The sequence below is a fragment of the Carcharodon carcharias genome, chromosome 3 (assembly GCF_017639515.1).
Source record: "Carcharodon carcharias isolate sCarCar2 chromosome 3, sCarCar2.pri, whole genome shotgun sequence".
NCBI lineage: Eukaryota > Metazoa > Chordata > Chondrichthyes > Lamniformes > Lamnidae > Carcharodon > Carcharodon carcharias.
Window position 1 is genome coordinate 8,177,144 of NC_054469.1, and position 25,472 is coordinate 8,202,615.

At 51.6% G+C, this 25,472-nt stretch overlaps 1 protein-coding gene across 1 annotated transcript in view; it reads right to left on the minus strand.

Moving 5' to 3' along the window:
* Positions 1 to 641: 641 nt before the first annotated feature.
* The window catches only part of LOC121276500 (NFX1-type zinc finger-containing protein 1-like), a 46,399-nt gene continuing 21,568 nt past the window's right edge, over positions 642 to 25,472 (minus strand). Inside the window, exons 6-14 of the mRNA XM_041184990.1 lie at positions 20,508 to 20,648; positions 19,030 to 19,195; positions 18,021 to 18,165; positions 16,687 to 16,809; positions 14,426 to 14,580; positions 11,119 to 11,264; positions 5,763 to 5,873; positions 4,609 to 4,704; positions 642 to 3,522 (exon numbers count right to left, since the gene is read on the minus strand). Of these exons, the coding sequence (XP_041040924.1) occupies positions 1,222 to 3,522; positions 4,609 to 4,704; positions 5,763 to 5,873; positions 11,119 to 11,264; positions 14,426 to 14,580; positions 16,687 to 16,809; positions 18,021 to 18,165; positions 19,030 to 19,195; positions 20,508 to 20,648 (3,384 nt within the window). The 3' untranslated portion in view covers positions 642 to 1,221. The remainder of the gene's footprint in view (positions 3,523 to 4,608; positions 4,705 to 5,762; positions 5,874 to 11,118; positions 11,265 to 14,425; positions 14,581 to 16,686; positions 16,810 to 18,020; positions 18,166 to 19,029; positions 19,196 to 20,507; positions 20,649 to 25,472) is intronic.

A 25,472-nucleotide genomic window follows, 5' to 3' on the forward strand; every position in this document is an offset into this window, starting at 1 on the left:
TACAAACCTTCCTCCAGCCCGAAAAATATCCATTGACCATTACTCTCTGCTTCCTATTTTTCAGCCAATTTTGTATCCATGTTGCTACTGTCCCTTTTATTCCATGAACAATAACTTTTCTCACAAGTCTGTTGTGTGGCACTGTATCAAATATCCTTTGAAAGTCCATGTACACAACAGCATTACCCTCATTGACATTTTCTGTTGCCTCTTCAAAAAAACTCCAGTAAGTCAGTTAAACATGATTTCCCCTTTAGATATCTATGCTGGCTCTTCCTTATCAACCCATATTTCTTCATGTGACTACTAATTCTATCCCGAATAATTGTTTCTAGAATCTTGCCCACCACTGAAGTTAAACTGACTGGTCTGTAATTGCTGGGCTTATCCTTACAACCTTTATGAAGAAGGGAGTAACATTTGCAGTTCTCCAGTCCTCTAGCACCTCCCCCAACTCTAGGGAAGACTCCTCCAATGGGCTCCTTCTATGCTATGTTCTATGATTGAATTCTGGGGCATCCTCCTATTTAAAGGCCAACTGTGGGTTCCACTGAGGTGACGATTCTGTGCCCCAACCCCCCTCCTTGTTTGGTCATTGGAGGTCAGTAAACAAAAATGACAACAGGAAAAGTTCTGGAGATTTCAGTCTTCTGTTTATTATACACCAAGGAAACATAGAACTCGTCTTGTCTTAGCAGAACTGTAACAGATCTCTCCGGTCTTCCTAGTGTGAAGATCCATCTCCTTCCCATTGCTATTGGAGAGCGGGTTAGGGACCAAAGCCAGTTAGGATAGTGGGTGTACCTACACCACATGGACTGTATTAGTTCAAGAAGGTGGCTCACCAGCACCTTCTCACGGGCAAATAGGGGTGGGCAATAAAAGCGGAAATTGCAAGTGATTATCAGTGAATGAATAAAAAATGTGAGATTACGACCAGATAATTTGTTTCACTCACATTGGTTGAGAGATGATTAGTTGTCAAGATGCGGTTAGGAACTCTGCTGATCTTAGTCATAAATAGTGCGTATGTATCTTATACATTCACCTGAGAGGGCCGACAGGACTTCAGTTAAACACGTTATATGAAAGTTGTCACCTCTAACAGCGTAGCACTCCCTCAGTTCTACACTGGGGTATGTCAGCCTGAACTATGGATTCGAATCTTTGGAATGGGGTAAGAGCTCACAGCTTTCTGATCTGGGGTAAGAGGTTACCCACTCAGGCATTGCTGGCACAGGTTGAACTGGAATCCATTTCGGCAGCTTGAGAAGCGTCTTCTTCAAGATGTTGGCTTTCTCCTTCGATCATCAGTGCGCACTCCAGGCATTCTGCTTGGTCTGCCGACATACCACACTCTTCCACTGCGTACAGGTGCCCATTGGGGCACTGGTACCAGTCTCTCTTTGCCATCTCTATATCTTTGGCCACCGACAGCCGCTCGTCCTCTGAGATCCACAGCCCCTCGCAGGGGAAGAGCTCCCTGATCTTCTCCAGGTCTCCTTTGATCTTCGCCTCTATCTCCTCTGTCAGTTTCCCCTCCAGCTTTCCCAGGAGAGGGTCGATAGCCTTTACCACCTCCCCGGCCTTCTCCACGCTCCTGGCCTCACAGTGACTGAGCAGTCGCATCAAATCAGCTCGGTAGGATATCCTGGCAATCTCGTTCCTGCACTCGCTCAGCTGCTGGGAGGTGAATGTTACCCGCCTGTTGCCCAGCCACCAGTCCAGCCTGGTCAGCATCAACTCCAAACTTACCTGGCGCGCCGCTGTGCAGGCTTTTGCTTGTTTTCTCACCATGTCCAGGAACCGGAAGATGCCGAGAGCTCTCTCCAGGGCCGCCAGCTCTGGAAGGGACTGAGAGACTTCCACCTTCTTGCGAATGTCGTATCTCTGCTCCATGTAATGCAGGTTGATGGAGGCTGCGATGATGCTCTCAGTCAGCTGCTGCTTCTTCTCCTCGATCTCCTGCGAGCTGCCCAGGGTTATGCTCTTCACTTGGTTGATGCCATGCCACCTCCTCTTGATGGCCATGTTGTAGCGGCTATGCCAGCGGATGGACGTCCTGCACTTTGGGCAAGTCTCTAGCTGCAGGGGGCGCGGACGCTCGGCCATCAGCCCGTCCATCCCGCTCACCTCCAGGACATGGCCGCAGTCTTCCAGCACCACAAAGCGGGCATCAGGGTCACCCTCCGAGCCGAAGAAGGTGGCGGTCAGCTCGGCCGCGTGGCACAGGCGGCACAGGGTCGGACAGGCCTCCCCGCACAGGCCGACGCAGGGGTGTCCGCAGGGAAGCATCTGGTCACAGGGCTGGTCACAGCGAGGGCGGTCACATTCCTCGAAGCAGGCCAGGCCGCACTGGTAGTGTCTGCACCTCCATGGACACGGCTTCAGGCAGGGGTCGCAGGCCTCGCGGCACTTCTTCTGGCACTGGCCGTGCCAGCACCGGTGGGCGCAAGGCAGTCGGCAAGGCTGGCAGCTGTCGGCACAGGGGTCCTTGCACCGGTGCCCGCAGAGCAGCAGCCGCCCGCATTTCCGATTGCAGCCCCGGTGCAGCCGGCCCTCGAGGCAGTCCCCGCAGGTGCCCACGCACGGGTGACCACACTCCAGCACCTCCGGGCACTTGCCCATGCAGGGGAAGTCAGCGCAGTTTTTGCTGCACGGCTGCTGGCACTGGTGCCCGCATTCCAGGAGTCGCTCACAGGGGTGGTCACAGGGTGCGGCCTCCGGAGTGGGGCCGCAGGGCACCATCTGGGCGTGCCCACACTTGGGCAAGACCTTCTCCACCGTCTCCTTGCACGGGCCGCACTCTTCCCAACAGCGCTTGGGGCACCTATGCCCCCCATCGCAGAGCACCCGGCCACAGGGCTCCTTGCACCGGTACCCCCGCTGCCCTCGAGTGTGCGTGTGGCAACGGTGTTTGCAGAGGTGGCCACATTCCAGGGGGGAGTCACAGGGATGGTCGCAGGCCCAGTCACGGAACCGCTGGAAATCCTGCGGGGACTTGATGATGATTCGGCCTTCTGGGTGGTTGGGACAGGGCAACGGGAGGCCTTTCCCCACGAGACCCTTTTCCTTCAGCACCTGGAGGAGTTTCTCCCACATCTTCCTTCCCGGGCTCTGCAGCAACTTCTGGAAGTTCCCCACGCAGTAGAATCCCATCCTGGCTCTGGAGAAAGCCACACATAGATGGTTCTGGTCCTGCAAGAGGTCAGTCCTCTCTTCCCAGTTACTACGGACCAGAGACAGCAGAACAATGTCGTTTGCCTCCCCCTGGAAATCGTCAACAGCCTTGACCGAAATGGAGGCCATCCCAAGTTCCCGGACCATCGAGCGGATCCTCCACATCTGGGCCATGTAGGGAGTCAGGATGGTGATCCGCTCGGTGGTGTAGCCCTGCCGCAGAAGATGTTGACAGAGTCCAGCTAGGAACTGGGCCTCATGAGTGTTGCTGTGGCTTAGGGACTCGGTGTTATTATCCTCATCCATCTGATGCTCAATGAAGAAGATATTTGTTGCTAGACCCTGGGGAGAATCAAGAAAGACCAAGTCAGGACTGAATGGGCTTCAATCAAAATACTTACTCACTAAAGGTACTGCCCAGCTTTCCACACCCCCCCCGCCCCCCCCACCCCGCCAGCAACCACCAACCCCCACCCCGCCCCCCCCCACCCCACCCCCCCCACCCCCACAGCAGCGCCCCCCCCTCCCACAACCCAACACTTCATTGCTAACCAACAAGCTGAGGAAGTGGCCAGCAGCACATATTCAGCTGTGGGGGTGACCTCAAAGCTGACCCTGTCCTTCTCAAATGGTCAAGCTGCGATCCACTGGCCAACTCTCCCTCCACCCAATACCGAGAGGATCATTAGCATCTCGGCCATCGCTGATTAGTTTTGTTCTTAGTATGTGGCCAACATTGCCCAGGGTAGGAACTACCCTCCTGACTCCCCAACGTCACAAGTCAGGAGTGTGATGGAATCCTTCCCACTTGCCTGGATGTGTGCAGCCCACAACACTCAAGAAGCTCGACACCGTCCAGGACAAAGCAGCCCACTTGATTGGCACCACATCCACCACCTTAAACATTCACTCCCTCCACCACTGACACACATTGGCAGTGTGTACCATCCAGGAGATGCACTACAGCAACTCATTAAGGCTCCTATGACAGCACCTTTCAATCTGCAACCTCTACCACCTAAAAGTTATTATCCGCGTCTAATTGCCCTTGAGAAAGTGGTGCTGAGCTGCCTTCTTGAACCGCTGCAGTCCATGTGGTGTAGGTACACCCACAGTGCTGTTAGGGGAGGGAGTTCCAGGATTTTGACCCAGTGACAGTGAAGGAACGGCCGATCTATTTCCAAGTCAGGATGGTGAGTGACTTGGGAGGTGGTGGTGTTCCCATCGACCTGCTGCCTTTTGATATTCTGGACAGGGACGTGTGGAAGGAACAGGGTAGTGTGGGATTAATGGGATAGCTCTTTAAAAGAGCCAGCACAGGCAGGATGGGCTAAAGGACCCCCCACCCCCCACTGCACTGTTTCTTTATGTGTGGAATGAAGACGAGTGCTCGGTGTCACACTACCCACGTATTATTGAGATTCTTACCTTGATATCCTCATAGAGTGACACTGATTTGTGATCTTTGAGATTGGAGTAGAAGACGGAGGCCAGTAGCTGAGAGATTTCAGGTCTCATTCGGTGCTGGGAACAAATTAAAGAGAGATATTGATCAGATAATCTGATCTTTCTTGTGAGGTTTAATATCAACCAAAATGCCAGGGAGAACTCTTCTTCAAAGCAGTGGACATCAGTTCTTTTAGGTCCATCCAAGAGGACAGACAGGAACTCTGTTAATGTCTCGTCCAAAAGATGGCAGCCTCTTGACAGTGCAGCACCCCATTAGACCACCACCTGGTGGCATGGTGCTCCCTCAGTACCGACCCTCTGGCAGTGCGGCACTCCCCCAGTAACGCACTGGGACTGGCAGCCTGGCTATGTGCATTTAATTTCTGCAATTATAACTCTGGCAGGCTGCTCTTTAGAGAGCTGGTATGAACTTGGATGGGCTGAATGGCCTCCTTCTGTGCTGTAAATGACTGTATGACTCGGAACCTCTGAGGAACTGGTTCAAGCAGCTTTGGTGTTGTTTCTGTGGATAATCAGGAGGCTCCCCTCCCCTCCCCCTTCCCACTGAGGGGAGAGACACTAACATTTTGTCAAGACTGACAGTCTAATATTGTGTGTGGGTGTGCGTGCATCTGTACCTTTGTGCCTGTCTGTGTGTCTGTGCCTTTGTGCGTGTGCGTGCGTGTGCCTGTGCGTGTACGTCCATGCGCGTCTGTGCCTTTCTGCATGTGTGTGTGGGTCTGTGCCTTTGTGTGTGTACGTTTGTGCCTTTGTGTGTGTGTGCGCATGTGTGTGCACATCTGTGCCTTTTTGTGTGTATGTGTGTCTGTGCCTGTGCGCGCACATGTGTGCGTCGGTGCCTGTGTCTGTGCACATGTGCATCTGTGCCTGTGTGTGTATGTGTGGCAGGTGTGCACCTGTCTCTGTGCAGTCTATCCCAATATAACCTGGGTTAAGTCTGCCTGAAGTGAACTTACAGCCAACAGGCAGGAACATCCTCCCTAAGCAGTTTAGACTGGACTTAATCCCGGTCCCAGAAGTGAAAGGCCAAAACCCACTGATTCTCCGAGAATTTTTTCCCATCTGGCAAGGTGCTGGATCAGCCTGATAATCTGGGAATCTCGCCCTAGTACCTGATGACTCAGCTGCTCACACGGAATCCGGTTTTTAATCATCCGCTCAAACAGTGATACATCCAGATGATACTCAGAGCCCAGTTTATAATCCATTAACTTTGGTTTCAGCTGCAAAAAACAAAACGTGAAAGATTCATGAGAGGGAAGAGTCCAGACTTTTCTCTGACCTAATTTCCTCAGATTTTCTCTCTATTTCTAACAGTATCCAGCCCATCCAGTATTCCATCCCAATATTCCAACATGTATTACATCCCAGTATTCCATCCCGATATTTCAACATGTATTACATCCCAGTATTCCATCCCGATATTCTTGCTGTTACAATTCTGTTGAATTCTCATTAACATCCTCTAAGGAAAAGAAACATGACTGGGGTCCATTTTTTAAAATTCCAACATGGGATGTGAGCTCTGTTGGCTAGCCCAGCATTTATTGCCCCTCTTTAATTGCCCTTGAACTGGGTGGCTTGCTCGGCCATTTCAGAGGGCAGTAAAGAGTCAACCACATTGCCTTGGGTCTGGAGTCACGTGTATATAAGAAACATAAGAAATAGAAACAGGAGTAGACCATTCAGCCCCTCGAGCCTACTCCGCCATTCAATAAGATCATGGCTGATCTCCTTGTGTTTCGATTTCCATGTTCCCATCTAACCCCGATAACCTCTGATTCCCTTGCCTAGCAAGAACCTATCTACCTCTGCTTTAAAAACATTCAATGACCCCGCCTCCACCACCTTCTGGTCCAAAGTCACACAACCCTCTGAGAGAAAAAAATTCTCCCCATCTCTGTCCTAAAAGGGCGACCCCTAATTTTAAAACAGTGCCCCCTAGTTCTGGACTCACCCACAAGAGGAAACATCCTTTCCACATCCACTTTATCAAGGCCGTTCAGGATCTTGTATACTTCAAATCAAATCACCCCTCATTCTTCTAAACTCCAGTGGAAACAAGCCCAGTCTGTCCAACCTTTCCTCATAAGACAACCCACTCATTCCAGGTATCAATCTAGTAAACCCCCTCTGAACTGCCTCCAATGCATTTACATCCTTCCTTAAATAAAGAGATCAATGCCCTGTATAACTGAAGCATAACATCCTTAATGTAGGCCAGACCAGGTAAGGACAGCAGATTTCCTTCCCTAAAGGACATTAGTGAACCAGATGGGTTTTTACAACAATTGATAACAGTTTCATGGTCACTATTATAGAGTCTAGCTTTCAATTCCAGATTAATTAATGGAATTTTTACATTTTACCACTGTCATGGTGAAATTTGAACTCATGTCTCCAAAGAATGAGCCTGGACCTCTGGATAGGTTCTCGATTGGTAAGGGGATCAAAGGTTACGGGGAGAAGGCGGGAGAATGGGGTTGAGAAACTTATCAGCCATGATTGAATGGTGGAGCAGACTCGATGGGCCGAATGGCCTAATTTCTGCTCCTATGTCTTATGATCTTATTATTAGTCCAGTGTCATTATCACTACACCACCATGTCCCCAGTGGTTTCACCTTATGTACCTTAACCTTTGAAGATAATTGATTAGTTCTGAATGAGGAGGACATGATGTGAAAACAGGACAAGGGGATAGATCTGCGTCTCGCAGCTCCTAGAGCTCGCTGTCAGAACATAGCTAATCTTAATCCCAGTTCCCCATCTTTGTTCCATATCCTTCGATATCAATCTACCCAATAAAAATCTATCCACCTCAAGTGCTGGAAATTTTCATTGACCATTGGCACCCACAGCTTTTCCCCGGCAGAGAGTTAATCTGGGATTTGGTTCTTTTGGGTACATGTCACATCAGACAAAGCCATTAGTGTAAATTAGGACCTTGTTACCTTGAGTGCGAGTGCCCAGTGACTCCCAGTGAGCGAGCGAGCACGGGGAAAAGCCCAGTGACTCCCAGTGAGCGAGCGAGCACGGGGAAAAGCCCAGTGACTCCCAGTGAGCGAGCGAGCACGGGGAAAAGCCCAGTGACTCCCAGTGAGCGAGCGAGCATGGGGAAAAGCCCAGTAACTCCCAGTGAGCGAGCGAGCACGGGGAAAAGCCCAGTGACTCCCAGTGAGCGAGCGAGCACGAGGAAAAGCCCAGTGACTCCCAGTGAGCGAGCGAGCACAGGGAAAAGCCCAGTGACTCCCAGTGAGCGAGCGAGCACGGGGAAAAGCCCAGTGACTCCCAGTGAGCGAGCGAGCACGGGGAAAAGCCCAGTGACTCCCAGTGAGCGAGCGGGCACGAGGAAAAGCCCAGTGACTCCCAGTGAGCGAGCGAGCACGGGGAAAAGCCCAGTGACTCCCAGTGAGCGAGCGAGCACGGGGAAAAGCCCAGTGACTCCCAGTGAGAGCACGAGCATGAGGAAAAGCCCAGTAACTCCCAGTGAGCGAGCGAGCACAGGGAAAAGCCCAGTGACTCCCAGTGAGCTAGCGAGCACAGGGAAAAGCCCAGTGACTCCCAATGAGCGAGCGAGCACAGGGAAAAGCCCAGTGACACCCAGTGAGCGAGCGAGCACGGGGAAAAGCCCAGTGACTCCCAGTGAGCGAGCGAGCACAGGGAAAAGCCCAGTGACTCCCAGTGAGCGAGCGAACACGGGGAAAAGCCCAGTGACTCCCAGTGAGCGAGCGAGCACGAGGAAAAGCCCAGTGAGCGAGCACGGGGAAAAGCCCAGTGAGCGAGCGAGCACGAGGAAAAGCCCAGTGACTCCCAGTGAGAGCACGAGCACGAGGAAAAGCCCAGTGACTCCCAGTGAGTGAGCGAGCACGAGGAAAAGCCCAGTGACTCCCAGTGAGCGAGCGAGCACGAGGAAAAGCCCAGTGACTCCCAGTGAGCGAGCGAGCACCGGGAGAAGCCCAGTGACTCCCAGTGAGCGAGCGAGCACCGGGAGAAGCCCAGTGACTCCCAGTGAGCGAGCGAGCACAGGGAAAAGCCCAGTGACTCCCAGTGAGTGAGCGAGCACGAGGAAAAGCCCAGTAACTCCCAGTGAGCGAGCGTGCACGAGGAAAAGCCCAGTAACTCCCAGTGAGCGAGCGTGCACGAGGAAAAGCCCAGTAACTCCCAGTGAGCGAGCGAGCACGGGGAAAAGCCCAGTGACTCCCAGTGAGCGAGCGAGCATGGGGAAAAGCCCAGTGACTCCCAGTGAGTGAGCGAGCACGGGGAAAAGCCCAGTGAGCGAGCGAGCATGGGGAAAAGCCCAGTGACTCCCAGTGAGCGAGCGAGCACGGGGAAAAGCCCAGTAACTCCCAGTGAGCGAGCGAGCACGGGGAAAAGCCCAGTGACTCCCAGTGAGCGAGCGTGCACGAGGAAAAGCCCAGTAACTCCCAGTGAGCGAGCGAGCACGGGGAAAAGCCCAGTGACTCCCAGTGAGCGAACGAGCACGGGGAAAAGCCCAGTGACTCCCAGTGAGTGAGCGAGCACGGGGAAAAGCCCAGTGAGCGAGCGAGCACGGGGAAAAGCCCAGTGACTCCCAGTGAGCGAGCGAGCACGGGGAAAAGCCCAGTGACTCCCAGTGAGCGAGCGAGCACGGGGAAAAGCCCAGTGAGCGAGCGAGCACGGGGAAAAGCCCAGTGACTCCCAGTGAGCGAGCGAGCACGGGGAAAAGCCCAGTAACTCCCAGTGAGCGAGCGAGCACGGGGAAAAGCCCAGTGACTCGCAGTGAGCGAGCGAGCACGGGGAAAAGCCCCGTGAGCGAGCGAGCACGGGGAAAAGCCCAGTGAGCGAGCGAGCCTCGGGGAAAAGCCCAGTGAGCGAGCGAGCCTCGGGGAAAAGCCCAGTGAGCGAGCGAGCACGGGGAAAAGCCCAGTGAGCGAGCGAGCCTCGGGGAAAAGCCCAGTGAGCGAGCGAGCACGGGGAAAAGCCCAGTGAGCGAGCGAGCACGGGGAAAAGCCCAGTGAGCGAGCGAGCACGGGGAAAAGCCCAGTGAGCGAGCGAGCACGGGGAAAAGCCCAGTGAGCGAGCGAGCACGGGGAAAAGCCCAATGACTCCCAGTGAGCGAGCGAGCACGAGGAAAAGCCCAGTAACTCCCAGTGAGTGAGCGAGCACGGGGAAAAGCCCAGTGACTCCCAGTGAGCGAGCGTGCACGAGGAAAAGCCCAGTAACTCCCAGTGAGCGAGCGAGCACGGGGAAAAGCCCAGTGACTCCCAGTGAGCGAGCGAGCACGGGGAAAAGCCCAGTGACTCCCAGTGAGCGAGCGAGCACGGGGAAAAGCCCAGTGAGTGAGCGAGCACGGGGAAAAGCCCAGTGAGCGAGCGAGCACGGGGAAAAGCCCAGTGACTCCCAGTGAGCGAGCGAGCACGGGGAAAAGCCCAGTGACTCCCAGTGAGCGAGCGAGCACGGGGAAAAGCCCAGTGAGCGAGCGAGCACAGGGAAAAGCCCAGTGAGCGAGCGAGCACAGGGAAAAGCCCAGTGAGCGAGCGAGCACAGGGAAAAGCCCAGTGAGCGAGCGAGCACGGGGAAAAGCCCAGTGAGCGAGCGAGCACGGGGAAAAGCCCAGTGAGCGAGCGAGCACGGGGAAAAGCCCAGTGAGCGAGCGAGCACGGGGAAAAGCCCAATGACTCCCAGTGAGCGAGCGAGCACGAGGAAAAGCCCCGTAACTCCCAGTGAGCAAGCGGGCACGAGGAAAAGCCCAGTGACTCCCAGTGAGCGAGCACGGGGAAAAGCCCAGTAACTCCCAGTGAGCAAGCGAGCACGAGGAAAAGCCCAGTGATTCCCAGTGAGCGAGCGAGGAGCGGGGAAAAGCCCAGTGACTCCCAGTGAGCGAGCAGGCACGAGGAAAAGCCCAGTGACTCCCAGTGAGCGAGCGGGGAGCGGGGAAAAGCCCAGTGACAGCACGAGGAAAAGCCCAGTGGCTCCCAGTGAGAGCACGAGCACTAGGAAAAGCCCAGTAACTCCCAGTGAGCGAGCGAGCACAGGGAAAAGCCCAGTAACTCCCAGTGAGCGAGCGAGCACAGGGAAAAGCCCAGTGACTCCCAGTGAGCGAGCGAGGAAATCCCTACTGGTCCCAGTGAGAGCGATGAAAACTCCACTGGGCGCAGTGGGAGAGTGAACTCCACTGGGCGCAGTGGGAGAGTGAACTCCACTGGGCGCAGTGGGAGAGTGAACTCCACTGGGCGCAGTGGGAGAGTGAACTCCACTGGGCGCAGTGGGAGAGTGAACTCCACTGGGCGCAGTGGGAGAGTGAACTCCACTGGGCGCAGTGGGAGAGTGAACTCCACTGGGCGCAGTGGGAGAGTGAACTCCACTGGGCGCAGTGGGAGAGTGAACTCCACTGGGCGCAGTGGGAGAGTGAACTCCACTGGGCGCAGTGGGAGAGTGACAAAGTTCCCACCAAGTCCTGGTCCTTGCCAGCGGACATGGCCTTTACCTGATTGTAATCACCAATCATGATCAGGTGTTGACAGTGTGGAGTCAACGTGGTCAACACGTGGGCCTCTAGTACCTCAGCCGCCTCTTCCATGATCACAATTCGTGGCTTAATTTTCTGTAGCAGAGCTCTGTACTTAGCAGCCCCTGCAAAAAAGGAGGCAAAATTAAAGGCAGCCCATCCGAATGCGTGCAGCATTCACTACAAGGTGGGTGAACTGATGGCACAGATAGAAGCAAATGGGCATTGTCGAATTGCCAGTACTGAGACGTGGCTGTGGGGGGACCGAGGTAATTGGACATCTAGACAAGGACAGACAAAAAAGGAAAAGGAGGCGGGGTAGCACTTACAATAAGGGATAGGGTCAGTACATCAGCGAGAGAAGATCTTAGATTGGAAGAACAAGTTTGGAAGAGTCAGTTTGGGTGGAGCCAAGAAGCAGCAAGGGAGAGCAAACATTGGTGGGAGTTGTTTATGGGCCACCAAACAGTAGGGCACAGCATAAATCAGGGAACTAGAGGTGCATGTATCAAGGATAAAACTGTAATCAAAGGGGGGCTTCAATCGACATATAGACTGGGTAAATCTAATGAGCACTAGGGAGAGAGAAAACAGAGAATACAGACCTGCTCCCCTGTTGTCAGTCGTAGGGAAAATACCAGAATCTATGGTAAGGGGTGTAATAACTGGACACTTAGAAAATAATGATCTGATTGGACAGAGTCAACATGCAGTTATGAAAGGAAAATTATGGTTGACACAATTTTTTTAAAAAAAGTTTCTTTGGGGAAGATACAAGCAGAATAGATAAGGGAGAACAAGTGGATGTGATGTATTTGGATTTTCAGAAGGTCCCAGAGAGTTAGTAAACAAAACCAGGCCACATGGTATATGGGGGAATATTCTGGCATAGAGTGAGGATTTGTTAATGGACAGAAAACAGAGAGTAGGAATAAACAGATCATTCCCATGTTGGCAGGCTAGTATCCAGAGGTGTACCGGAAGCATCTGGGCCCCAGTTATTCACAATCTATATCAATAATTCAGATTTGGGGGCCAAATTATAAACATTTCCAAGTTTGAGGAAGACACCAAACTAGGTGAGAACCTAGTTGTGAGGATGTTGTCAAAAGGCTTCAAGGGGATTTGCACAGGTTTAGCAGGTGGGAAAAAACACGGCAAATGGAATTTAATGTGGAAAAACTGAAGTTATCAACTTTGGAAGGAGGTGCAGAGTATTTCTTAAAGGGCCGCACTGTCGGAAGGCGAGTGCTGAGGGAGCACCGCACTGTGGGGGGAGGGGGGCGAGTGCTGAGGGAGCACCGCACTGTCGGAGGGCGAGTGCTGAGGGACGCCGCACTGTCAGGGGAGGTGTGGGGGGGGGTGAGTGCTGAGGGGGCAGTGCACTGTCGGAGGGCAAGTGCTGAGGGGGCAGCGCACTGTAGGGGGAGGGGGCAAGTGCTAAGGGAGCACCGCACTGTCGGGGGAGGGTCGGGGGTGGGGCGAGTGCTGAGGGAGAACCGCACTGTCAGGGCAGGTTGGGGTGGGGGGGGGGGGGGCGAGTGCTGAGGGAGCACCGCACTGTCGGGAGAGGGTGGGGGGGGGGCGAGTGCTGAGGGAGCACCACACTGTCGGGGGAGGGTCGGGGGTGGGGCGAGTGCTGAGGGAGAACCGCACTGTCAGGGCAGGTTGGGGTGGGGGGGGGGGGGGGCGAGTGCTGAGGGAGCACCGCACTGTCGGGGGAGGGTGGGGGGGGGGGGCGAGTGCTGAGGGAGCACCGCACTGTCGGGGGAGGGTGGGGGGGGGGGGGGGGGGCGAGTGCTGAGGGAGCGCCGCACTGTCAGGGGAGGGTGGGGGGGGCGAGTGCTGAGGGAGCACCGCACTGTCGGGGGAGGGTGGGGGGGGGCGAGTGCTGAGGGAGCACCGCACTGTCAGGGGAGGGGGCGAGTGCTGAGGGAGCACCGCACTGTCAGGGGAGGGGGCGAGTGCTGAGGGAGCACCGCACTGTCAGGGGAGGGGGCGAGTGCTGAGGGAGCACCGCACTGTCAGGGGAGGGTGGGGGGGGGGGGGCGAGTGCTGAGGGAGCACCGCACTGTCAGGGGAGGGGGCGAGTGCTGAGGGAGCACCGCACTGTCAGGGGAGGGGGCGAGTGCTGAGGGAGCACCGCACTGTCAGGGGAGGGGGCGAGTGCTGAGGGAGCACCGCACTGTCAGGGGAGGGGGCGAGTGCTGAGGGAGCACCGCACTGTCAGGGGAGGGGGCGAGTGCTGAGGGAGCACCGCACTGTCAGGGGAGGGGGCGAGTGCTGAGGGAGCACCGCACTGTCAGGGGAGGGGGCGAGTGCTGAGGGAGCACCGCACTGTCAGGGGAGGGGGCGAGTGCTGAGGGAGCACCGCACTGTCAGGGGAGGGGGCGAGTGCTGAGGGAGCACCGCACTGTCAGGGGAGGGTGGGGGGGGGGGGGGGCGAGTGCTGAGGGAGCACCGCACTGTCGGGGGAGGGTGGGGGGGGGGGGGGGCGAGTGCTGAGGGAGCACCGCACTGTCGGGGGAGGGGGGGTGAGGGGGCGAGTGCTGAGGGAGCACCGCACTGTCAGGGGAGGGGGCGAGTGCTGAGGGAGCACCGCACTGTCAGGGGAGGGAGCGAGTGCTGAGGGAGCACCGCACTGTCGGGGGAGGGTGGGGGGGGGCGAGTGCTGAGGGAGCACCGCACTGTCAGGGGAGGGGGCGAGTGCTGAGGGAGCACCGCACTGTCGGGGGAGGGTGGGGGGGGGCGAGTGCTGAGGGAGCACCGCACTGTCGGGGGAGGGTGGGGGGGGGCGAGTGCTGAGGGAGCACCGCACTGTCAGGGGAGGGGGCGAGGGCTGAGGGAGCACTGCACTGTCGGGGGAGGGGGCGAGTGCTGAAAGAGCACCGCACTGTTGGCAGGTCAGTCCTGAAAGAGCCCCACACTGCCCCCAAAGTCATTTTTCAGATAAGACGTGAAACCGAGGCCCCATTTGGCCTCTGACGTGGATGTAATATATCACAGGATGCCAATAGTTAGCCTTCAACCTGCACCAATAAAAACCGGGTTCTTGTTTACCCAGCTGTTTGTGGGAGCTTGCTGTGCGCAGATTGCTGCTGTACAATAAAAGCTACCACAGTTACAATATTTGACTGTAAAGCAGTTTGGGACATCCTGAGAATGTGATCAATTCTGATATAAAGATGATCCTTTCTTGATGGGACTGGTCTCCAGATTGTTATGACCGTCCCTTTGATATTGCTGTTTTCTTCAATCTGACTCTATGCCTGTATGTCCGTTGTACCTGTGGTTGTCATGCCAAGAACATCAGTCGTTTTAAGGATCATTATGTCTTCCTCTACAATCAACTCTGACAGATCCTGGGCCTCTTTCTCATACAAACACAAATTTTCATTTAGAGAGGCTTGGAATTTCTCTTCATAGGCCAGTTTCCATTTCCTGAAGGAAAAAGTTACAGTTCTCATCCAATTTATCTTGTAGTTCAGATATTATCATCCTTTCATGCACAAGATTATCATTTTCATCATTGTTTAATCGCTTTTGGTTTTAGTGCTTTCCAACCTGAGGGACGATAGTGAATCAAACACTCCCAGGACAGGTACAGCACGGGGTTAGATACAGAGTAAATCTCCCTCTACACTGTCCCTATAAAACACTCCCAGGGCAGGTACAGCACGGGGTTAGATACAGAGTAAAGCTCTCTCTACAGTGTCCCCTTCAAACACTCCCAGGACAGGTACAGCACGGCATTAGATACAGAGTAAAGCTCTCTCTACAGTGTCCCCTTCAAACACTCCCAGGACAGGTACAGCACAGGGTTAGATACAGAGTAAAGCTCCCTCTACACTGTCCCCATCAAACACTCCCAGGACAGGTACAGCTCGGGGTAAGATACAAGTAAAGCTCCCTCTACACTGTCCCCATCAAACACTCCCAGGACAGGTACAGCACGGGGTTAGATACAGAGTAAAGTTCCCTCTACACTGTCCCCATCAAACACTCCCAGGACAGGTACAGCACGGGGTTAGATACAGAGTAAAGCACCTTCTACACTGTCCGCATCAAACACTCCCAGGGCAGGTACAGCACAGGGTTAGATACAGAGTAAAGCTCCCTCTACACTGTCCCCATCAAACACTCCCAGGGCAGGTACAGCACAGGGTTAGATACAGAGTAAAGCTCCCTCTACACTGTCCCCATCAAACACTCCCAGGACAGGTACAGCACGGGGTTAGATACAGAGTAAAGTTCCCTCTACACTGTCCCCATCAAACACTCCCAGGACAGGTACAGCACGGGGTTAGATACAGAGTAAAGCACCTTCTACACTGTCCGCATCAAACACTCCCAGGACAGGTACAGCACGGGGTTAGATACAGAGTAAAGCTCCCACTACACTGTCCCCATCAAACACTCCCAGGACAGGTTCAACACGGGGTTAGATACAGAGTAAAGCTCCCTCTACACTGTCCCCATTAAACACTCCCAGGGCAGGTACAGCACGGGGTTAGATACAGAGTAAAGCTCCCTCTACACTGCCCCCATCAAACACTCCCAGGACAGGTACAGCATGGGGTTGGATATAGGGTAAATCCTCACACCAAAGAGTTGAGCACTTACAGGCTATACTGTCAGAAGTGCCATCTTTTAGGAGAGACATTAAACTTAGGCCCTCTCTGTCGGGGTTGCCAACCCTCAACGATTGTCCAGGAGTCTCCAGGAACTAAAGGCAAAACCCCATGTCAGGGTTCAGATCAAACCCAGGGGAAAAATCAGAGAGACAGTAAAAAACTGGTGGCTTTTCTAAAAGTGTTCTTTGAATTTTTTGTTCATTATGTAACAAAATATCAAAGCTGGGAAATAATTGTTTGATTGTGTCGAATCGGGAAATGAATTGGCTCAGGAAGACGGGGGTCCTGTGTTGGTATCGAATAGGTTCTGTTGCTGGATGTTCAATTCCCAGTAGTTTAAATTAATAAGGTGAACAGCTGTTGGGTATTGATTCATGAATTATACTCGGATGTGTATATGAAGAATAGTCAGCCTGCACTGGGGAGATTGTGTTAGACTGCAGAAGTGAGTTCTGCAATAAACACACTCTCCCAAAGTATCCCAATTTCAGTGTCTTCTTCACAGCCAGGTTTAGGAATTCTGCAGGTGGCCAAGGTGATACTTCCAGGAATATGCAGAGCCAGAGTTGGCAACCCAATTGGCCCTAAGCTCTCATGTGGCCACTATTTGACAAAGAGTTAGAGGTTCTGCCTAGTGTCCTGTCTAATACTTAGCCCTCACCCAACAGCACAGATGATGATCCGCTCATTATCATGCTGCTGTTTGTGGGATCTTGCCATGCTCCAATTGGCTGTTGCATTTCCCTGCATTACAATAGGGACTACAGTTTGAATAAAAGTATTGCACCGCCTCTAAAGAACTTTGTGACTCGCTGAGGTTGTGAAAGGAATTATAGAAATGGATATCTTTTCTTTCCACATCAGTTGGTTTCACTGGTAAGTGCAGCAGTTCTGCTATTCAGGCAGGAGTTACCTGTACAAACGCCATCGATCATCAAGATTTAGCTCCCAAACGTCTTCGATGTTCCAGACCTCCTCCTTCCCCATGATGCTTTGATCTGCCAAGTATTCCCGAATTCTCACTGCATCTGTATCACTATTGCCAATAAAAGAAAACAAGGAGCTGTTTAACCATTTCTAGGTCTCATTCCTCACTGAACCATACCATTCCTCACAGAACTCTCCAAATCTCCGGCCCACGTAGATTTCTCTGTACTCCTGTGTTGTAGCTTCACCAGGTTGGCACCTCAATTTTAACTCTGCCCACTTTCACCCATGACATAGTTTATAAACAATCTCAAAAACTTATGGGTAGATTTCAGTGAAACTTAGTACACAGATGGGGTATGGCCCAAGGAAGAACTCATTGGTTTTTTGGTAAAGATGCGGATCAGGATACAGGATTTTTATAAAGGATCTATTAACATTGGAGATAAGGCACACTGACTTATTTTGTTGTGTCTTGTTTCATTTAGAATGTTGTGGATTGTCTGAGCAGAGCTTTCAGAGCAGGTTGTTGGATGTGGATTGGCCTGAAGCCTCCTCAGAGAGATGGAAGCTCTTGATAAAAAGATTTCTTTTTTTCCAGCTTTCTAATTGGAGCATCAGCTAAGCAGAGAAAAGGCCTCAAGGAAGAGCTGCATAATTGCAATAACGTTGAGTTGACATAGCCTGGCGAAGGTATGCACTCTGTTGACTGCCCTTTTCACTTGTTAGATGTGCAATCCTCATTGAACCAGGCTTGATCCCCTTGCTCGATGGTGATGGTAGAGTGGGGGATGTGACAGGCCACGAGTTACAGACTGTGGCCGAATGCAATTCTGCTGCTGCTGCTGATGGGCCCACAGTGCCTCACAGGCAAGGCTAGCATTTGTTGCCCATCCCTAATTATCCTTGAGCTGAGTAGCTGGCTAGCCCATTTCAGAGGGCAGTTAAGAGTCAACCACATTGCTGTGGGTCTGGAGTCACATGTAGGCCAGACCAGGTAAGGATGACAGATTTCCTTCCCTAAACGCCATTAGTGAACCAGATGGGTTTTTATGACAATCAACAGCAGTTTCATGGTCAGAATTAATGAGAAACTAGCTTTCAATTCCAGATTTATGAATTGAATTTTAATTCCACCAGCAGCCGTGGTGGGATTTGAAGTGTCCCCAGAACATTGCCCTAGAGCTCTGGAGCACTAGCCCAGTAACATTACCAGCTTGCCACAGTTTCCCCAGTTTTGAGCCACCTGTTCTGAACCTGTCCTATTTAACATCGGCGGTGCTGCATAACAGGAGCTCGAGTCACCTTGTGTCGAGATACCTTGTGTCAGTGTCCGTGGTGTAGGCAAACTTTTCTCTCGCCCACTGCTCAGCATTGCACGGAGGGTCACAGGGGTCACTGCTGTCCAGATCAAACTCGACCTCATCCTCATCATCCTCGCCTGCTCTGTATCTGCAGTTAAACTCTGAAGAAAGAACAAGTCCGAGTAAAGACAAAAGGGAAATACAATAAGGAATTAGATAAAACCCACGGACCCAGTGGTTATGTGACAGGACTAATAATCCAGAGAAAGTTTAAACTTAGCTTGGGCCACCCGGTGGGTGAAAAGACTTTTTAGCAGCTTCCCTCTAATCTTTCCACTAATTACTTGAACCCTGAGTAATGCTGAAAAAAGATATTTTGTAGAAGCTTTTGGTCTTGCACTCGAAGGACAATCACAAGAAGACCACCAATGTCAGGGGAAGCAACAGCTTCATACTGTGTGAGAAGAGAGTGCTGATTGGTTGGCAAGTGAACTCTGATTGGTAGAAGCGTTGCCATGGAGAATGCACCAGTTAATGCAGCAAGTTATTCTGATCTGGAGTGTGCTGCCTGAAAGGATAGAGGAAGCAGATTCAATAATAACTTACAATAAACATTTTACACAAAGCTTTGTGCTCTACTGAAATCTGATGGGAACTAAAGCAAGTACAAGACTTGATAAGTGTGTTCATAACGTGGCCAAACAGGTCGAGTATCAACTTGTCAATCCTTCCAACAAACACCAAAATCAAGCGGTAAGAGTGGGAGAGATTCCTGGTCAGTCATGCGATGGAAAGAGCATTGGAACCTCTACCATCACTATCCATAGCTCCAGACTACAACATGCAAGTAAAGTGTATGATGCCACAGTAACTCAGACTCTGAGTGACCTGTAACAAACCACCACACATATGGTACATCAATGTGACTTGTCCAACAGAATCGATTAATCTCCATGTTAAACTGGGCCTATCAACTGCATGAAGCAGAAAACAGCACACACACGTTATTAGAATTACAAACTTGCCAGTTGAAGGGGATTTGTCTGATGGACAGTATGAGAAGTATCTGTTGGATTCTGCCTCTTGCCTCCTGTGAGATATCCCCCTCTCAGTTCCATTCTGTGGCCAGAGGTGAGAGGGAATTTTCAGCCACTTCAATATGACCATCTCCTCCATATTGTCAAGTGGGATCTGAGAGAGATATTCAAACACAGTGAGGGAGCAATACACCTTCCATCATTTACATTTAAAACTGAGAACGCTGTCCACCATCCCTCCCTAATCCCAGATACCCCCCTCCCCTCTCTAATCCCAGATACCCCCCTCCCTCCCTAATCCCAGATACCCCCTCCCCTCCCTAATCCCAGATACCCCCCTTACCTCTCTAATCCCAGATAACCCCCTCCTGCATCCTAGATACCCCCTCCCTAATCCCAGATACCCCCCTCCCCATCCCTAATCCCAGATACCCCCTTCGCCATCCCTAATCCCAGATACCCCCACTCCTCCCTAATCCCAGATACCCCCCACCCCTCCCTAATCCCAGATAAACCCCTCCCCTCCCTAGTCCCAGATACCCCCTCCCTAATCCCAGATACCTCCTCCCCTCCCTAATCCCAGATAACCCCCACCTCCCTAATCCCAGATACCCCCTCCCTAATCCCAGATACCTCCTCCCCTTCCTAATCCCAGATAACCCCCTCCCCTCCCTAATCCCAGATAACCCCCTCCCCTCCCTAATCCCAGATACCCCCCTCTCCTCCCTAATCCCAGATACTCCCCTCCGTAATCCTGGATACCCCCTCCCTAATCCCAGATAACCCCCTCCCTAATCCCAGATAACCCCCTCCCCTCCCTAATCTCAGATATCCCCTTCCCCTCCTTAGTCCCAGATACCCCCTCCCCTCCCTAATCCCAGATAACCCCCTCCTTCATCCCAGATACCTCCCTCCCTAATCCCAGATAACCCCCTCCTGCATCCTAGATACCCCCTCCCTAATCCCAGATACCCCCTCCCCATTCCTAATCCCAGATACCCCCCATCCCTCCCTAATCCCAGATACCCCCTCCCCTCCCTAATCCAAGATACCCCCTCCCTAATCCCAGATAACCCCCTATCCTCCCTAATCCCAGATACAACCCCCATCCCAGATACCCCCCTCCTCCTCTCCCAAATCTCAGATACCCCCCTCCCCAATCCAAGATATCCTCCTCCCCTCCCCAATCCCAGATACCTCCTCCATCTCTAATCTCAGATACCCCTCCTCCCCTCACTAATCCCAGATACCCCTCCTTCCCTCACTAATCCCAGATACCCCTCCTCCCCTCACTAATCCCAGATACCCCTCCTCCCCTCACTAATCCCAGATAACCCTCTTCCTCTCACTAATCCCAGATACACCTCCTCCCCTCATTCTAATATACTCCATACCTGTCTCCCTGCACACTGCCCTACAGACAGAGTGACAAACGACCTGGTAATTAGTGAGTGATAAACAATTACCGAGGTCAGTCCGAACTCTTTCATGTCCAGCTTCATTTCTGGTTCCAACTCCTTCTCATGTAGGATTCCCTCTGGGAGCAGTTTCAGGATTTTGCAGCAGTACATGATGTCTTCCTTAATAGATTCAATTTTCTCTTTAAGCTGAAACAGATCACAGTTGTGAAATGCACACAGGGTCACAGACACACATAGAAACACGCAGATGCAGTCACACTACTGGAATGTGTACAAAGAACAAAAAGTTCACACTTTTACCAAGGAATCATTTCTGTTCACCTAAGAAGGTGGAGGGGCCTAGACACTCCAACAGTGGCACTCCCTCAGTGCTGACCCCCGACAGCGCTGCGCTCCCTCAGTGCTGACCCTCCGACAGTGCGGCGCTCCCTCGGTGCTGACCCTCCAACAGTGTGGCGCTCCCTCAATGCCGACCCTCCGACACTCCCTCAGTGCCAACCCTCTGACAATGCGGCACTCCCTTAGTACTGACCCTCCAACAGTGCAACACTCCCTCAGTGCCAACCCTCCGACAGTGCGGCTCTTCCTCAGTACTGACTCTCCGACAGTGCGGCACTCCCTCAGTACTGACCCTCCGACAGTGCAGCACTCCCTCAGTAGTGACCCTCCGACAGTGCAGCACTCCCTCAGTACTGACCCTTCGACAGTGCAGCATTCCCTCAGTACTGACCCTCCGACAGCACGGCACTCCCTCAGTGCCAACCCTCTGATAACGCAGCACTGAGCCTCCGACAGTGCAGCGCTCCCTCAGTGCTGACCCTCCGACAGTGCGACACTCCCTCAGTACTGACCCTCCGATAACGCGGCACTCCCTCAGTGCCGACCCTCCGACAGCATGGCGCTCCCACAGTGCCGACCCTCTGATAACGCAGCACCGCCTCAGCACTGACCCTCCGACAGCGCGGCGCTCCCTCAGTGCCGACCCTCCAACAGCGCAGCGCTCCTTCCTTCAGTACCGACCCTCCGATAGTGCAGTGCTCCCTCAGTGCCGACCCTCCGACAGCACAGCACTCCCACAGTGCCGACCCTCCAACAGTGCGGCACTCCCTCAGTGCTGATCACCCCCGACAGTGCAGTGTTCCCTCAGTACTGACCCTCTGACAGTGCAGCACTCCCTCAGTACTGACCCTCCGACAGTGCAGCACTCCCTCAGCACTGACCCTCCGACAGTGCAGCACTCCCTCAGCACTGACCCTCTGACAGTGCAGCTCTCCCTCAGCATTGACCCTCTGACAGTGCAGCTCTCCCTCAGCACTGACCCTCTGACAGTGCAGCTCTCTCTCAGTGCCGACCCTTCTGACAGTGTGGCACTCCCTCAGTACTGACCCTCTGATAGTGCAGCGCTTCCTCAGTACCGACCCTCCGACAATGCGGCGCTCCCTCAGTGTGGACCCTCCCTCAATGCGGACCCTCCCTCAGTTGTGACAATGGATGTTACTTTTTAAAAAATATTTTGGAGAATGTTGTGTTTTTCTTTAAAGAAGGCTGTGCTGCGTGTGTGCGATTTAATCAAACTGGACGAGAGTTTGATAGGAGTCAGGTCGCCTGGGGGTTTGGAAACATGAAAAGGACAAAGGTGTTAGGTTTGAGATACAAGTAAATAGGTTCGGTTAGATCCAACATGTGCATTTTTAGATAAGTTGAGAGATTGTTTGAGTATCAAAGGGGAGTCAGAGGTACAAAGAAACATGTTTACATCTTGCAGCAGTTCATAGGTAAACAAGTATTGGGGATATGATATATTATTGACAAAAGCAAAGACAAGATCTTACATTTGAAAGGATTTGGGTTTCAAAGGGATGCGAGAAGAATAGAAATAAGATGAAAGGGAAAAAGTCTTTTTAGAGTTACTGTGGATAGCTGTTGAAATAGAGAAGGCTGGAGATAGCTGGAGCACTGAACTGGAAGAGGATGCAGTTTGAATCACCCATCCAGTCAAGCCAGAAAAGTCTTGTGCTGCAGCAAGCAGTTTTATTCTGAAGTGAATTCCATCGCAGAGTGGAAGAGGGTAAAGGTCATGTGGTACATCTTTATTGAAGTTACAGCAGAGTGATTTAGGGGAATGTTTTGTAAGACTAACCTTAATTGTGTAACTGTAATCTTGTGTTTCTAAGTTTTCTTTTATTTTGTGTCAATAAAACTTTTACTTTTAATTTTGAAACTCCTGAAAGTATTGCAGGACCTCTTGCTGCTGAGATCAGTATGCCTTCTTCTTGATTTCAGAAATCAGAAAAAATAAGGGTGTGGCACGTAAGTCAAGTTTCCCTCTGGGATTTGGTTCGTACAGCAATTAACACCGGCTGTGGTCACAACTAATTTGGGGGCTCTTTGCGGAATTATTAAAATTTCTTAATTCTGTTGGAGTTTGTGAATCCAAGGGATACAAGTACGAGAAGAATGCTGAACTCAGAAGTTTTGTGCTGAGGGGTTTTAAAGCGATTAGACTGCAACATGGCCTTGGCAATTGCTACAACTTTTTTGGGGGATGAAAATTATACCCATGGAGTATTTGAAATCTCTGACTAAAGCTCAGTTGAAAGAATTAGCAGAGAACGTGCAGGTGGAGATAAAAGCGGAAGTTTACAAGGCTGATATGATAGAGTTCTTACCCAGCATTTTAAGTTAGGAATTAGGGAAATTTAAGCTAAAATACAAAAACATTCCCATTGGCCTGGGCTACATAAAGATGCGGTCAAATTATGCCAAGCATGTCACACATGTCAGGCGACAGGAAAGCCTCGAGCAGTAATTCAGCCTGCATCTTTCATTCCAATTCCAGCATTTGAAGAACCTCTTAACAGAGTCCTGATTGATTGTGTAGGACCCCTCCCTAAGACTAAAAGCGGAAATCAGTATTTACTGACAATCATGGATGTGTCCAGATTTCTAGAAGCAACACCTTTAAGGAAAATTACAGCAAAGGTGATTGTAGAGGAGGAGTTAACCAAATTCTTTACGAGATACAGATTACCAAAAGAGATACAGTCAGATCAGGAATCGAATTTCATATCACAGCTGTTTAAGGAAGTAATGAACAGCCTAGGAATAAAGCAGATTAGGTCATCAGCCTATCACCCTGAATTACAAGCTGCCTTAGGAAGGTAGCTTTAAAGACTTCATTTAGAGCATATAGTCAGGAATATCCACACAATTGGGATCGAGGGATTCCGTTTTTAACATTTGCTATTAGGGACGCCCCTAATGAAATAACAGGGGTCAGTCCTTTCAAATTAATTTATGGTCATGAAGTGAGGGGATCACTCAGACCGATTCAGGAGAAATCAGTGAGTCAAAGTTCTGAAACAACTCTTCTGGATTTTTTTTTAAATTTATTCACGGATGTGGGTTTCGCTGGCTGGGCCAGCATTTATTGCCCATCCCTAGTTGCCCTTCAGAAGGCGGTGGTGAGCTGTCTTCTTGAGCCGCTGCAGTCCATGTGGTGTCGGTACACCCACAGTGCTATTAGGGAGGGAGTTCCAGGATTCTGACCCAGTGACAGTGAAGGAACGGTGATATATTTCCAAGTGAGGATGGTGAGCGGCTTGGAGGGGAACGTCCAGGTGGTGGTGTTCCCATCTATCTGCTGCCCTAGTCCGTCTAGATGGTAGTGGTCGTGGGTTTGGAAGATGCTCTCTGAGGAGCCTTTGTGAGTTCCTGCAGTGCATCTTGTAGAAGGTACACACTGCTGCTACTGTGCGTCGGTGGTGGAGGGAGTGAATGTTTGTGGATGTGATGTCAATCAAGTGGGGCTGCTTTGTCTGGACAGTGTTAAGCTTCTTGAGTGTTGTGGGAGCTGCACTCATCCAGGCAACGTGACGAAATTCAGAGATAGATGAACTAAGGGGCACCTGAATTATCTAGAAAACATTTAAAAGATATCTCAACAACTGATGAAAGCAAATGCAGACAAGAGGGCAATGGCTCAGTTTCGTGGCTGGGCAAAGTGCTGGTATTGTTGCGAGTGCCAGACAAACTACTGAAAGCAAGATTTAATGGACCTTACCAGATTGAAAAGCAACTGAGTGACATAAACTATGTAGTAAATGCCCCAGGAGGAAGAGGCAGTGAGTGTGCCATGTAACTACACTCAAGAATAACTTCGACAGAGAGAATAGACAGGAGGTGGTACTGGTAGTTCTTTTTCATTCATTCATAGGATGTGGGTATCACTGGCTAGGCCAGCATTTATTGCCCTTCCCTAATTGCCCTTGTTCAGAGAGCATTTAAGAGTCAACCACATTGCAATGGGTCTGGAGTCACATGTAGATTTCCTTCCCCTAAAGGACATTAGTGAACCAGATGGGTTCTTACAACAATTGACAATGGTTTCATAGTCTTCATCAGGTTTTTGTTGAATTCCGGATTTCACCGTCTGCCGTGGTGAGATTCGAACCCAGGTCCCTCCAGTATGGAATACTAGTCCAGTGACAATACCACTATGCCACCACCACCCCCCTAAGGAAATGGAGGTAGGAATCAAGAGTTCTGAAATTGATCTTCCTCTGATTGGACAATGAGGAAGTGCTTAAAAATCCAGATGTAATATTGGATTACCTTTCAGAATAGGGTCTGAGAGACTTAAAACTTGCAGTCACACAAAGCAATTTGTGGAAATAAACTAGGGAAAACAGATTCAGCTGCACATGATGTTGATGTAGGGGATTCAGATTCAATAAGGCAACACCCATATAGATTAAATCCAGAAACCGGATGGATCACAAAGCCAACGCAGTAACAAATGCAGATTCATACAATCCTCCAAATGTGGAATAGGGTATCAAGAAAGTGGGACAGTCAACATTTATCACAAAAATTGACTTACTGCAAGAATATTGGCGAGTACCCTTATCGGAAAGGGCAAAAGAGATATCAGCTTTCATGACGCCTGATGATCTATAGTAATGCAAAGTAATGCCTTTTGGTATGAAAAATGCACCAGCAACATTTCAG